This window comes from Truncatella angustata, assembly GCF_020726525.1.
Source record: "Truncatella angustata strain MPI-SDFR-AT-0073 chromosome Unknown BKA67scaffold_2, whole genome shotgun sequence".
Classification (NCBI taxonomy): Eukaryota; Fungi; Ascomycota; class Sordariomycetes; order Amphisphaeriales; family Sporocadaceae; genus Truncatella; species Truncatella angustata.
The window spans coordinates 6,862,951-6,879,047 of record NW_025763382.1 but is presented as its reverse complement, the minus strand read 5'-3'; the positions used below and the strand labels follow the sequence as shown (position 1 = coordinate 6,879,047).

The following is a 16,097-nucleotide window of genomic DNA, read 5'->3' as shown; positions in this document are numbered from 1 at the left end:
CAAGGTTCGAGGTTCGCTCGTATGGCTCAGATGGACCGCGGGGTGCAGCCGACGGCATCTGCAACTACAGCATCAGTTAAATCATTGCTTTCAATCACACCTCGGGCCAGTTCTCGTCTTGACTCTGCAAGGTTGGGTGCCACAATCGGTGCTATTATTGTGTTGAAGGATGGCAATTACTGCGATTAGCAGCGATCTCTTTAACCTTGGGTGATTCAGCGGGTCACTCTAGAGTATTTTCTTTACCTCTTCTCGCAAGGAGATGAGTCGTTCTCAATCACTTCGCTTTACGGCGGCGCATCGCTACCACTACAGGCCGGTTTTATTTTACAAATGTCGTTCAGATTGAGCAGTGATGGTTTTTACTCTTATCAGACAGCACTCCCAGCGGATGGTGCAGAGAGACTTCCGTATGATCTCGTCATCCGTCGCAGATATGCAAGTCTTCAGCGAAGCCGCAAGGCTCATCCCCCACCCTGGTCAAAGATGCCTTGCACTACAAGCGAGGGGTTCCTCGCAATTGCACAGTGGACCTTTGGCCATTCATCTTCTAGCATGTAGCTGATTTGGAGGTCGACCTAACAACGCAAGCTCAGGTTTGAGGCTGAGGCCAAGTTGAGGGCTTCCAAACCATGCGGAAGTGTCTGACGTTGGGCAGACTTTTCACAGGACTGCCCGACGGCCGCAAGTGCTTCGTTGCTGATCACCAACTCCTTAGACCCTTCCCAATACTTGATGTAGTCGAATGAGTACCACCGACTTCAGTTTATCGAATCAAGCAGAATACCTCGCATCCAATCATGCCAAACCCAGACGCGTACACAATCGGTTGGATCTGCGCCGTCGGAACCGAGCTTGTCGCAGCCGCAGCCTTCCTCGACGAGAAGCACGACGACCCGGAACACTTGCCTGTCAACGATAACAACACATATACTCTAGGTCGGATCGGAAAGCATAATGTCGTGATTGCCGCTTTGCCACACTCGCAATATGGGCTTGTCTCTGCCGCGACTGCTGCCAGAGATTTGGTACGCAGTTTCTCCAACGTAAGGATCGGCCTCATGGTCGGTATCGGTGGTGGTGCACCAAGCTCGAAGCACGATGTTCGACTAGGCGATATTGTTGTCAGTTCCCCCGGTTATGGTACTGGAGGTGTGTTGCAATACGATTATGGTAAGACGGTACAGAATGCGAAATTTGCCATGACTGGACACTTGAACCAGCCACCACAGTTTATGTTGACGGCGATGTCTGTGCTTAAGGCCCAGTACGAGAGCGATGGTCACACCATCGGAGAAGAGATCGATCGAGTTCTTGCAAAAAAGCCACGGTTGCGAACCAAATACCGACGACCGGACCCTAGCTCAGACCGCCTCTATATATCTTCCTTCGAACATGCTGAGGGTGATGACGCTGACTGTGCGGTTGTATGTGAAGACACTTCAAATTTGATAAACAGAGCTGGGCGAACCGAAGAAGAAGATAACCCAATGATCCATTTCGGCCTTATCGCGTCTGCCAACCAATTAATGAAGAATGCGACTATACGAGACAAGCTGGCGGCTGAGAAGGATGTGTTATGTTTTGAGATGGAGGCCGCTGGGCTGGTGAACCATTTCCCATGCCTCGTAATCCGGGGCATTTGTGACTATTCGGACACGCACAAGAACAAGAGGTGGCAAGGGTATGCGGCAATGGCAGCTGTAGCTTACGCGAAAGACCTGCTTCACAAGGTGGCGCCGAATAGGGTAGAGGCTGAGAGGAGGCTGGCTGAAGTTTTTACAGATGGTATGTTGTTATAAGCTTTATAGTGCATCTTGTACACGAAACCGCGTTCCATACAGTGTGTTAATGAGCAAGTAGTCAACTTTCAACTTGGAGATATTCAAACCAGGACCAATGAAACGCATGCCGAAATCAAAAGTATTCGAACGGACAAGCATTTCGACGATATACTGAAATGGCTTACGCCTCCGAATGTCTCCACCAATTTCAACAAAGCTATCAAAGCTCGTCATAAAGGCTCAGGCCAGCGACTACTAGAGAGTGAGTCATATTTGACGTGGAAAAACGGCCAAAACTCTTTTCTTTGGCTTTATGGCATTCCCGGGTGCGGCAAAACAATTCTCGCATCAACTGTGATCGAAGATCTTCAAAACAACCGAAATCCGTCGCAAACTTTCTACTTCTATTTTGACTTTACCGATAGCCGGAAGCAGTCCTTTGAAAACACTCTCCACTCCCTCGTTAGTCAAATATATCATCGGAACGAAAATGCTCAAAAGCATCTAGACTCGCTTTATTCATCTTGCCGAAACGGAAAGGATCAGCCGAGTATTGACTTTCTGTACAAGATATTCACAAGTATGATTCGCGAGCTCGGAGAGGCATGGATTGTGCTTGATGCATTGGACGAGTGCACACTGCGGTCCGAGTTATTGTCCTGGATGCGAGATCTTGCTCAGAAATCCCATCCGGAGACAATTGTGCACCTCCTTGTCACGAGTCGACCGGAACAAGATATTAAGGCAGCCATTGAACGTCACGCCAACAATGAACAGATGATTGCTATACGAAGCGACTTGTTAGAAGCTGATATACAAAACTACGTGAGTGCAAGGGTTAGAGAACATGATGGGTTAAGGCGGTGGCAAGGACGACCGTGCATCCAAGATAAGATCGAGGCTAGCCTGGTAGAGAAAGCTAATGGAATGTGAGACACTTAGGTATGAACTTTACAAGACTATTGCTAAGACTATACAGGTTTCGGTGGGTTTCATGTCAGCTTGACGCTTTGGAAAAGTGCTTGGAACGTAAAGCTTTACTAAAAGCACTTAACGATCTACCGAAAACACTCGATACGACGTATGAACGGATCTTGGCAAACATACCTCCAGAGTATAGGGATCATACAATACGTATTTTACAGTTCCTGACATACTCAGAGAGGCCTTTACGGCTAGACGAAGCAATTGATGCCATTGCCGTCGATGTCGGGGAGGATGTGGGGTCTCGTTTCGATCCACGAGATAGATTACCGGTTCCGCAAGAAATCGCCCAGTACTGTTCAAGTCTAGTTGTTCTCGTATGTAGAGAGGGCAGATACGACGAAGAGCGAATTGTGGAAGAGATTCAACTCGCGCACTTTTCGGTAAAAGACTATCTTACTTCTAGCCGTTTAGAAAGAGAGACTGCACAGTACTTAGAGCAGAGACGAGCCCGAGCCTCCATAGCCGAGGTCTGCCTGTCATATCTACTTGAGCTTAAACCGGAAGCAGACGTCAAAAAGCTTTTCCCTTTCTCATGCTACTCAGCGCAATATTGGATGAACCATGCTATAGCTGGGGACAATAATCGGCAGGAGGTATTTGCGCTAACGATGCAGCTATTAACAAGTGTTAATAGAGTCAGAAGCTGGTGCCGACTTCATGATCCAGACCGACCATGGAACAATATGCCGAAAAACACTCTAGAGAACAGCAAGATAGCGCCTGGTCTATACTACGCCTCACTTGGTGGGCTGTCAAATTGTGTCAGATTAATGGTGGCAGCTAGGGCTGATATTAATGCTCAGGGTGGCCAGTGTGGCAACGCGTTACAGGCTGCTTCGTATAGAGGACACAAAGAGGTCGTACATATATTAATAGAGGCTGACGCTAATGTCAATGCTCAGGGCGGATACTTTGGCAACGCGTTACAGGCTGCTTCGTGTAGAGGACACAAAGATGTTGTACAGATCCTGCTAGACGCCAACGCTGATGTTAATGCTCAGGGTGGCGGGTATGGCAACGCGTTACAAGCTGCTTCGTATGGAGGACACAAAGATATTTTGCAGATGCTGCTAGACGCTAACGCTAATGTCAATGCTCAAAGCAGCGTGTATAGCAACGCGTTACAAGCTGCTTCGTATAGAGGACACGAAGATGTTGTACGGATGCTGCTAGACGCCAACGCTGATGTTAATGCTCAGGGTGGCCTGTATAGCAATGCGCTACAAGCTGCTTTAAATAGCGGCCGTATTGAAGTCGTCAAGCTGCTTCTTAAGAAGGGTGCCGATGTTTCCGTCATGGATAATTATGGATGGTCGCCACTTCATGACGCATCTTCGAAAGGATACTTCGAGGTAGTCAGGCTGTTTCTCGAGAAGGGTGCTGACGTTTCCGTTACGGATGAGGATGGATGGTCGCCACTTCACGGCGCATCTCTAAACGGACACTTGGAGGTAGTCAAGCTGCTTCTCGAGAACGAGGCCGATGTTATAGTTCAAAACGAGGATGGTGACACAGCACTTCATAATGCGTGTTCGAATGGTCATACAGACGTAGTCAAGCTGCTTCTCGAGAAGGGTGCCGACGTTTCCGTTACGGATAAGGATGGATGGTCGCCACTTCATGACGCATCTTCGAGAGGACACTTCGAGGTAGTCAAGCTGCTTCTCGAGAAAAGCGCTGACGTGGCCATGGCAGACCATCATGGATGGGCACCGCTGCATCCTGCTGCGAAAAACGGTCATGGAGAAGTGGTAAGGCTATTATGCCAAAGCCCGTCTGTCAATGTCTCGCAGCAAGATAATAACGGTCGTACTCCCCTATTCTTTGCTTCCATGCGTGGCCAGTTCGACGTCACGCAATTTTTACTGTTAACAAGCCCCATTGATATCCATACCAAGGACCGCTACAACGCTACACCCTTGTTTGTAGCTTCACGACATGGACACGAGATGGTAGCAAGTGCCTTGCTTTCCATTGATAGTACTTGCCTGGACTCTATGGATGCTTTTGGTCAAACTGTTCTTTTTTGGGCACGGAAAACGGGAAACCTTCAATTGGTAGACCTTATTGATCGTTATTCTGGTTCGGAATCTGTACTAAATAATGCAAACAATCAAGGTATGGGTTCTAGGCTAGCAACACCGAATAACATAGCAGGCTATTGTGATATCTGCACAATGGATATTCGAGACGATTGCGATCACTATAGGTGCGCAATCTGCAACGGTGGTGACTTTTGGATATGCATGGAATGCTACGAGTTCGGTATGCGGTGTCAGGACAAAGGTCATGAGTGGAATTTTGTGAGGGGAGAGCAGTAAACGTCTTGAATTTGGCTTGTTTTTCTTAGCTCTTTGGGCTCGAACAGTAGCATTTTATGATTGGTTATGCTGTCATCATGAACTTGGAACAACAAGCCTGATATTCCACCCTAAGCTGTAAGCCTCAACTCGAATTCCTGCCTGCGCTTACAAGTCGACCTCTAATTGCGATCGAAAGTGGTCGTATCCGCGGTCTGTTGGCCGTCAACGGCCGGCACGGGCGAGTTGCTATAGTTGCTCGAAACATGGGCTTTCTCAGGCACCCTTAGCTTTAATGCCGATTCTACACAGGTATTGACGGATGCTGGGGCTTTTAGTATTCAGCGTCAATTTGATGACATCGCCAACGAGAAAAGTATAGATCCCGCATCTCCCTTGGCTAAACCTCGTTCTCATTTTAACGACAGAACCTGTGTTGGGTATGGTATCAGTCGAGATGGTAACTGGATCATGTTCCAGGGGGACAACATCTTATGGCTGCCTGTGGAATTTCGGCCAGAAGTATCAGCTGTTTCCGGCTCGACTGTCGTTCTTGGATGCGCTTTCTCGGTGGGTTTTAATCATGCAGTTTCACAATCAGGTGCGCTTACAATTTTAATAATCGCGGGCAAGCTGTCTTCTTTAAGACTAGGGGGGTTTTTTTTTTTTGAGAATCTCTTTGCAAAGGAGGGGTATAGGGTGTGGCTTTTGTGAATATTTCGTATTTTAGATCCTAAGAAGAATCTAGAAAATCGCAGTAAATTCTGCCTTTGTCTCGTATATACTACATTTGCGTTCAGCTTGACAACATAGTCATCAGAATGGGAAATGATTAGTAAGCACCGGCAGCCCTAACTAACCTTAACTTCTGACTGAGCTCATGTACCTAATTCTTATAGTCCCGTATTCTTTGTGAAGTGTCACCGTGGATTGCCCCAAATCCAGAATTGGCCGTTTTGATGTTTGGGTTCGTCCGTAAAAGAGGAAGCCATTTTCATTATCCACTGTATGCTTTACGGGCCACTCAGCCAAACGAGAAGGGTCGACCAAGACCGATCGTGAATATCCGGGGGTTCGAAGACCCAGTTGAATGTTTGAGGATGGTTTTCAAGACTTGTATCGTATCTTTGCTGGATATAGAGATAACGTAGAACTAGTAGGACATCCAGATTGAATTGTATATGGCTCCCTAAATTGGCTGAGGGAACTCCACCAATAGCTTGCTGCCACCTTATGAAACTTTTGACCATCTTTCAAGCAGATTGGTCATCCTCAGGATTAGAAAGCGGACCACCACTTTGGCCAATCTTATTTTTCCGCTCCTCAATGCCATAATCGCTGCGACAGCGTCTGAATCAAACAGTTCGTCTGAACTTCCTACGGTCTGGGACGCAGAGAGAAGCTCGGCTTGGCTAGCAAGAGATAGTGTGAGCTTAAGCTAGTCGAGACAGAGAATTTAGATGACCTCGGTCTTGCTTTGCCGGGTGCTTTCCAACTGCTTCGCGCTAGAGGCATCAAGTTCTGCATCCACACATGCCACTGCCCTCGAGAGACTGTTTCGATAATTATAAAGTCTGGACTGAAGCTCTTCTAGCTCACCTGCTTCACCCTGAACTTGGGAGCTTCGCGAGAGTTTGTCCAATTCTTGCCATTGACCACTGGTTCTAAGCTTTGCAACGTATTAGTTAAACGTGTTGTAATATTACGAAATCCTTCGTATAGCTTCAATAGAGCCTGCAACACTGTCAAGTAAGAGTGATTCTCAAGTTTGTCCGAGACTTGACATATAATTCTCCATGTTGATAGAGGAGGTCGCTCTCATGCCTAGTATGATGTCTACTTTCATATAATGTGTTGTTTTGGATCTGTAAATTCAAGTCAGCTGCTTCGAAATCGGCAGATTTGAGAGGCTTCCAACAACGGTTGAGCTCCGCAGCATCTTTAGCAATGCCGATGCTAAGATCCAGGAAAGAGACCACCGTAGATGCAATGCCGACTGCGCCCAAGGGATCCATTGCTCGATAAATCCAACGCAACACGACTGTAAAGAACAATTGAAGATACAGAAGGAGAAGGCTCTTAACTGGGCTCTTGTCAAAATATGCGGCCAGCAATGGAGGTGGCTGCAGTGTGCACGTGTAGCACCAGCTTTCCTCCGCCCCGTCGACTACAGCACGACTTTATCCGTAACAATACCTTCAACTCATGTCGTGACACTCGTACGGGGAAATATAACAGAACCCACTGTATCACAAGAGAAAGGTAATAAAACATACCAAACAAGCCATAATTCGAGCAATGGTACCCAAAAGCTGCACATTTATCAATGAAATGCTTTTTTCAGTTATATGTGTATGCCATAGGGTCACACCTCAAAGTTGACTGATTATATTCAATGATCGTCAAGTCAGAATCACTACGCAGACTCTTACGAATCATCTGAGTAACAATCTTTTTGTTAAGAGCTTGACATTGAGCAGTATCTGTTGCCATGATTCCCTGATCTCCTGCCACGCAGGTGTTTTGTCCGGATTATGATATATAAGGAGGCCTGTTCTCAGCATGCTGCAATAGAGACTTGAATACAAACCACACTGTATTTTAACGACGAGTGTTAAGCTCCTGATAGTCCATTCAAACCGGTCCTAAATTGTTCAATAAGCCAAACAGACTACATTCAATGCCCTATTTCTGCTCTGATCAGAAGCAAATGTGGCCAAGCAGTTTTATGCGTTCATACAACGATAAGAACGGTCAGCATAAACAGTCCTGGCCCCAGTCCATGAGAAGCTTGGGTCCTTGGACTCCGCCTCACAGTCTTGCGATCGGCTGGTGGACTTATCATCGTTGAGGGGATCATCATCGGAGCATGGAAAGATCCGATCCAGTACCGGCCGGAGCACCAGGTTCTCTTTCAGTCTGTTCTGCCCGCACGAGGCTCATCAGTGAACCCTGCTCGAGCTCAAGCAGGGGGAGCTCACTGGCACGAGAACATCGACTTCGAGTGGAACTGAGCATATGAGCAATTCAGCTCTTGCTGGATATGCTCTCAGCCTTTCAGAGTAGGCCAGATATCTGTCAGCACCACCTCAGTGGAATGCTCGAACAACATGCGGCAGCCCGGGACCACATTTCCTCGCAGAGATAGCACTTGGTCTATTAACACTCCATGTAGGATCCTGTTTACCCAGGCGATAGCTGTACCATTGTGTCAGTCATGGCCGAAACCCAGGCAGACCCGATACGCAACGACCTCCTCCCAAAGGAGTTAAGTATCTACGGGCTTTCTCCCAAGGACCTGTCACACTTGAGCTTAAGCAAATCCCAGCAACGACCTGACGCCCACGGGGAGGGGTGGCCCGTCGCGGATCCCGCAGAACGTTTTGGAAGCTCTGTGGAGCCGGCGATCAGATCTCTCTCGGTGGTCGGGGGGGTCGGCAGAAGCATCATTAATCAACATCTCACAGATTCTTGTGAGATCCTTGTTTTTGTTCTTCTTCTCCAGGATCAATAGACAGAAGGGCAGGGGGAATTCCAAGTGTTTTGTTGGCTTTGTCCCGCTCTTGCGCCTTGCGCCTTGTGCTCCGAGACGGGTAACGTTTCATCCTTTCTCAGCCCGAGAATCATGGCCATGCTTATTGTTCTAGAAGCAGTAAAAAAAATATTGAGCAAAACTTTGCATTCTGGATTCTTGCGTTTGATTTGAGATGGCAGGTATGACCACAACATATTTCCCGCAATGCTTGTTTCGTACGGTAGAAGAACTGGTCGTTGTCTCTTGTGAAACGACAAACGATGTATATTCAATCATAGTATGTCCGAGCCTTTCTTCCGGGTCGGCATGGACCCCCCACCCGCTCTCCCGGCTTTCCCTCATTTCCAGCACAGACGCACCCAGCAAAAGTTAGATGGCCCCGCCCATCCTAGGCGATGCTGCTGCGGATGAGGGTTTTGAGCGCAAGGACCCTAAGATACGCGACATGGGGACCTGCTTGTCCTTGCGGGCGACGTCAGTGTCAGTTGCAACGAATCATGCAGAACACCAGGCGACGGACAGATGGGAGAGCCCAAGGTTAGTAGGAGCCCCAGCCACTGGAAGGTAGCCGAACCGAAAGATCAGAACTCCTGCAGACTGCAGACCGCAGACCGCAGACCGCCAATTTGTAGGGGGCTGGCGCTAGAGGATTTTAGACTGCATTGCAAGCGCCGCCGCGAGCGGCAACTATGACGGCTCGGAACCAATGATGCCTTTGCGCTTGGGGGCGGCCTATACCGCACCCTTGGGCTATCTGATATCCAAATTCGGTGACTGTTGGAAGGATTCTGGGTCAGTCAGGCGTCAAGCTAACCAGTCACGCATCGCCAGATCTCAGAGCTTGAAGCCAACAACGTCTCTGACGATAGAGTTCGCGAGGTTTGGGGAGGGAACTGGATCAGGGGTTCAGCCGCGCGTTTGTAAACAAGTTGGTGAACAAATTTTGAAAGCCGCGTGGTGACCATGTGGCTCCCGTCAGCACCAAGTTCATGTTGTTGTATGTGGTGTACTATGGTATACTCCTGATGACGGAGGAGTTGTTCGTATCCAAGAGAGCTGAAAGAATCTCCCCTGGAAATGTCGGTGGAGCATTCCGACCCTCGTGGTACCAGGCAGAAATGAAGGCCGTGATGGTTCGTCCAGGTGTTCCAACATATGAGACCATGTTTTGGTCAGATCCCCACGGGATTCTAAATAGCTGGGTCTATGGAATTGCATAGAGCTACAGCAAAGCATAGGAAAACCATAGTTCGTAAGCTTGTACTATATCTTCTCACAAGCTTGCAGCGTCTTCGGGAAAGTTCCCACACTATTTGCGGGCATATGAACATGGGTCTGCCAAGCCTAGTATAGTCTGGCTACGGAGTACAACGGTAGATATTTTGACGATGAGCGGATGGATCTAAGAGTCAGTGTCTCTCATGACTAGCAACCACTAAAGAACGAAGCACAGACGATGACGAATCGTTCGTGAAAGATTCGGTCCGGCAATATCATCGCCGAGAGTCGATAGTTGAGACGGCAAGTGGCACATTAGCGTTGAATTAAATGCAGTGTACGGAGTTGATGCAACCTCAGAGCGCAGTTGACCTCCACCGAGTATTTCCGGCCAAGCAAACTCATTTATGCCGGCGTAGTCCGAGTGGCAATAGATTAGCAGCACAAAAGAATCGATGCGGTAAAGAGCGCGTTACTGGTAGTATTGTCGTGATCTGTACGACATCGTCTAACCATGGCTCAATAGAAGTCGGGGAGCATCCAGTGCTGCAAAATGCAAATAATTTGCAGGGTGTATGATACGTTGCAGGGCGGACCTGCCTGCCTGTGGATGAGCCCACATGGAGATGGGCGGGGTTTGCATGGCCTGTGTGGAGGTTGGAGATCGCTTCCACAACCTCGCTCTAAATCGTGTCGCTTTGAAGAATCGAGCGATGCTCGGAATTCTTCGGCAGTAGGTGCACCAGACGCGCCAAATCTACATTGTATTGATGAGGGGACATGTTGTAAAAGCAGCAACCGCGAACCTATGGCATTCTGAAGGCAATTGTGGAGGTGTGGCGGATACCAAATCTGCAGCATCAAGGGCGAGAACAGACCCAAAATATGAGGATATGAATTTGCTGCATATGCCAGCACTGTGGTTGGTGCAAAAGATGGGTGAAAACCATCACGGGCAGCTCCAAGTGGAGGAAAGCTGCGAGTAAGAGAACCGGAGAAAAGCTGAGGGTTGTACTAAAAGTGAACTGTTCGTTCACACTTGACTCTTTCGAGTATGCCGGTAGGAAGATCTTGCGACGTTGGTTTCAATCGAGGCCACGATGGACTTTGGACCGTCTTGGCTGACCGTCGGTTCTTTATTTTCCAATTTTTTTCTCTTTCGCCTCCGAATCGAGAGTATTAGAGCTACAAGCACAAAGTATAATAATCTTGCCATCACGATAGACTTCAGGGATAAAAATGGAAGGCCCCACCGAAGCTCAACCGAAGCAGAATCAGGGTCCAAGCGGGAGCCTCAATAAAGTTTAACGTTCCGTCACCGTGCAAAATAGAATTGTATGGCGGTTTTGAGATCGATCACAAACTTTGAATTATCTCCATGGCTAAATTCTCTGTACTAAGCGAGGTTTCGAGAAACCCGGGCTGCGGTGCCACAAAGAATGATTCTACAGCCAAATACAATAACGCTAGGTAGGACTCGGACTCAAATGTTTAGAAGAATGATGGACCTAGGATTGTTTTCACTATGCTCACCTAAGCGCGATGTTTCTGTTCCCCCCCTTTACTTTTTAGCCCGATGGGCATCTTGTTCCTGCTGACCAATGTTCCGATTTATACATAGTAGATGGAAGGCAGTCTGTGCCGCACCGGCAATGAGATTCATTGGCGAGCCTAGCGCCCAGCGAACAACATGATTCCATTGTCGAGTACGTATGTACATACTTTCTACGTTGCCTCCAAGGTGCTTGTAAACGAGCCCTCAAAGTTGTCTCCGCTCAAAGAACTACCAATTGGAAGGGCGACAAAAGTCGGGCGGATAGATATATGCAAGTTTGTGGAACGCCATATACTCTAGTATATTCGAAAACATTTTGATTTTGATGTCGATTTTGATGTCGATTTTGATGCGTTTTTCAGGGTGCATTTGATCATGCATGAGTGGCCAAGCCTGTGACTTTAGTGTGCCGCATGCCACTGGTGAGTTTCGTCAACCACGAAATGCAGTGAACGAAGCACATAACTGGGGTCCGGGGCTTGCCAGGCTCTGTATTTCATGGCCAGGCCCGAGGGGCGAGAAATTATGTTGAAGCAAGGACACGAGACGGTCTTTGGTGAAGCTGCATCTGGATCAAAACAAAAGCTCGTGTACGCAACGCATCATTTCCAGATGATATTGACATCTCTGCAGTTAATTTACAGGATTGCGTAAGTTAATCGAGTGCAATTTTACTTGGGTACCCATAGTGTAGTTCAGTCTGTAGCCCGTGGCCGCTACTCTTCATGACTGCGATTGCGATCAGGCGCTAGGCGACAGGCACTAGAGCTGTTCACGGATATCTCTCGTGCTTTTGCTTTGCGACGCAGTGAATAACCGGCAGACCCGCTACAGCGCAGTAGCCAGTAGGGGCTCCCAGGGGCATGTTTTTGGGGCCTTCTGCGGGGCCCGCCAGAAGACAAGCACAAGCACAAGCACGAGCAAGAACAAGACAAGAGAGAGGATTCTTGGGGTTCGAATCCCTGTCCAGTGGCCTGAGTGGTGTCAGTGTCAGACTCAACCAGCCGACCACTTTAAGGTTCCTTTTGGCTGTCGAGTTCAGGCTTCGGGTTCAAGCTCACGCTCACGCCCATGCTCATGCCCAGGCTCACACGCTCACGTTTCTACCGCTCTACTCTAGTTGCCTCAAAACTACCTTTCACAATTGTCAGGTCTCTGGTCCTCCATCTCCATCCAGTCTCGTCCTTTGCCGTCCCTGCTCAAAACACCTTCACCTGCCATCGTTGTCCCCGTCCTCTGCATCGAGGCTCATTGATGGAGCAGTGTCGTTTCTTCTAGATACTGCATGGAGTAGGAGATTTCTCGGGTTTCTCGTCTCTTCCCGGATCTCTCTCGAGTGTTGTTCCCATCATTCCCGCTTGTAAAAAGGACTTGCACTTTTTGATTTCTAGGAGCGGCGGTCTGGTCAGGTTCTAAACACACCCATTCCGAATCACGAACCGAAGAACCGATATAGAGAAGAGAATTGGATCAAAATCCTCATCGCAAACGACTCGAAACGACAAGTCTGTTTCTTTCTTGTTTTTCAAAAGTGTATTTACGGACAAACCGCCTCGCAAAGCTGCGTTGCATATATAAAGACATCGGTCGTTTCTGTGGGTTCCGTTTACATGGTTTTGGCCAAGAGCATCTGAGCTACCAGTTTTCGGGCTCGCCGCCATTTACAAATCAAATCAAGTCAAATACCACGAGCACCACAACCAGCGGGATTCCTCCCGAACAAGAACAAAAGTTGGCCCGTCGGTGACCTTCAGCATTGGACAATCCCAGTAATACCCAAAGCTTCAACGACAGTTTTTAATATTTTGTTGGTCTGTTGACTGGGGCTCCCTGTTTTTTTTTGGCAGAGCACTCTTTCTTGAGGCCCAATCCAATCCAATCCCACGGAGAGGAGAGAGGAGCATTTTTGCTGCCATCGGAAGCTTGCCCGCCTGCATTAACGAACTCCGCATTGATCCTCAAACGCGTTCATCTCAATCAAGCAACTCGCAATTCCATCAGGGGGGTCCGTGGCATATCTTTTCATCATTCCTTTTATATACTCTACCAGGTCCCATCCCTTCGTTGCGTTCGATCCCACAACCAGCTCAGCTCCCACAGCCTCGTCTGCTGTCTTGTCGTGGGCTGACTGAACCCGAGTCATCTGCCGGAATCCTCAGCAATCGCCCTTTTGTCTCAGCTGATTCCCGACGTCGGATTTTTCTCATCTGCCACTCCAACTTGCCAACACAAAGCCGCCAAGATGAGGGAAGTCAATTTCAGCATCCCCAATGTCAACAAGGCCTCGGTCGGCATCACCACGGCCCTCTACGACAGACGAGCTCTCGACTGCACTTCGACACTGCCGCTCATCAACTCGCTGAACCACCTGGCCTATCTTACGACCTCATCCGCTCGCATTCGAGACATCCTCACAGTCGACGGCGGAATCGAGCGGCTAGTATGCATCCTGAAGCAGGGAAGAAGCAAAGACATGATGGACATGTGGAAGTGGAACCTCGCTTTCCAGTGTGTGGTCAACATAGGAGTTCGCGGCACCGAGGGCGTGCGTACCCGAGTCGTCGAGGCTGACATGGTTCCTGTCATCGCAACCATTCTTGACAACTACATCAAGGTCGTCGAGAAGTGCCGCGAAAAGGCCGAGGAGGCCAAGCAGAAGCACATCGGCGACCATCACCACCGTCACCGCAGCCACTCGCACAGAGATGGCTCTTCGAAATCCTCTTCCTTCACCAATCGCTCTGGTCGTGCCGAGTCCTTCCGTCGTCAGGCTCCTCCGCCCTCCATCGATGTCTCGGCTGCCAGCTTTGCCGGTCCTTCGACATCAGCTACCGCGGAAAACGGTGTCTTCGAGGCCACTCCAACCGTGCCTTCGTTCCCCGTTACCTCCCCTGCCGAGCAGAGGGCTGCGACCGCCTTCCCCAGCCAGCGACAACAACACCACCACCACCATCACCATCACCACCACACCCACCGCCACGAGTCCCGTCAGAACATCGCATCTCCCGCAGGGCCATCCATTCAACCCCTGGCCAGTGCCGCAGATAGCTTTATCCGTCCCGTACGGGATGCTGACCGACTTCCTTCGATGATGCCTGTCTTTCCTCATCCCAATCTCAACGTATCGCAGCCTGCGTCCCCCACAACACCGCTGCCGCCGCCCCAGGTCCGATCTCCTACTGTGCGGCCCGCCTCCGTGCTCGGTCCTACAGCTCGCACTCGGAGACGTCCTTCAATCAGACATCAGAACTCGACGGCCGATCCCGCAATCGACGCCGACGACCTGAACACCGACAGTGTTCAGTCGGACGAGTCGGGCGATGCGGAGATGTCGGGGACTGATGGGATCCAGCCTGCCGTAGGCTTCCAGGACATTGCTATGGAAGAGGGTGACAGTACGCTCGCAGGCACCGCGCTCGAGTTGACCACACCCACTGTCTCGGAGGTCCCCGAGGCTGGCACCTTCAACATCACCCACCGGGCGCCTGTTGATGGCAGCATCCAGACCACCACAGCTACACCCGTACCCACTATTGGTCTATCACCCAACCGGCCTGTCATCGCAACGCCGCAGCCGCCTCTGCCGAATCAGCCGGCCATGCCGCGTTATCTTCTCGACAGGCCTCTCCCTTCCAACTCCAACCCGCAGATGCTCGCGGCAATGCCCAGAGAGGAGGACGTTCTCATGTCCCTGCAGCTCTTGGCATATGTCTCAAAGTACTGCAACCTCCGCTCCTACTTCCAGCACAGTCACCTTGTTCCCAAGCTCAAGATCGGAAAGGAGCTGCAGCTGCTCGATGGTGACGACGAAACGCCGGAGCCCGTCAAGGAGGAGGTGGAGGAGGAGGACTACGAAGAGGAGTACCTACTGCCAAACGATTTCAACATTTTCCCTCTGGTGGAAAAGTTCACTGTCCGATATCACAGCACAGATATGCAATACTGGGCTGGCGTCGTTATGCGTAACCTGTGCCGCAAGGACGACACCCGAGGCGGTATCCGACAGTGTGCCTACTACCAGTGTGGGAAGTGGGAGGAGTTCACACGGCAATTTGCTAAGTGCCGTCGGTGCCGCCGAACCAAGTACTGCAGCAAGGAGTGTCAGAAGAGCGCCTGGGCTTTCCACCGCCACTGGTGCGTTCAGGCCTCCCAATGACCTTACGACCTTAATGACCTGCAACAATTCCATCATTCTGCCCCGGCGTTATTCAGCATAATGTCTATTTCCACAAATGATCCATTTCATTTCGTCGATTGAAACTGCATGGCGAAGCAAAGCATCTCACGAAACACGGCGTTGCGCTCTGATACCACCACTGCTCTTCCCACTTGCATCACGGTTTTTCTTTTGTTTTCGGTTTGGGTCCACTTGATTTTTATACTTATTTTTTTGTTTATCTGGGGGGGGGGGGGGCGTCCGAGCAACTCTCTTGCCGTCGTCTACCGCGTCGTCGTCTGCTAGCTATGGGCTTCTTGACTGGTGGTCGTGAATAGTTCTTCGTTTGTCACATCGGGACTGAAGATATATATCTACTGTCCGGTGTTCTAGTCCGCTCGACAGGCTCCTTTCCGTTCGACGTCTGGGCTTATGGGCACGGGAGACTAGTCTTGGAAAAAGGAACACACTATGGGCCTTGATCACCGGACTAAGTTGTCAACCACTGAACTTTCATTGCGTCTGGGTTATGGGATAAAGACGATAATAGGACGAGGGCACG

General features: G+C 49.6%; 2 protein-coding genes across 2 annotated transcripts; both read left to right on the top strand.

The window, feature by feature from the left end:
• Positions 1–800: 800 nt before the first annotated feature.
• BKA67DRAFT_512547 (uncharacterized protein) lies at positions 801–4,063 on the top strand (the record flags this gene model as incomplete). Its single annotated transcript, XM_046097482.1, has 3 exons — positions 801–1,788; positions 1,861–2,713; positions 2,764–4,063. Coding segments are annotated over 3 exons (3,141 nt in total), but the record flags the coding sequence as incomplete, so codon positions are not given.
• Positions 4,064–13,621: 9,558 nt separating this feature from the next.
• BKA67DRAFT_512174 (MYND finger) lies at positions 13,622–15,535 on the top strand (the record flags this gene model as incomplete). Its single annotated transcript, XM_046097453.1, has 1 exon — positions 13,622–15,535. One exon carries the CDS (start codon positions 13,622–13,624, stop codon positions 15,533–15,535), a length of 1,914 nt encoding a protein of 637 aa, XP_045962588.1.
• Positions 15,536–16,097: the final 562 nt, after the last annotated feature.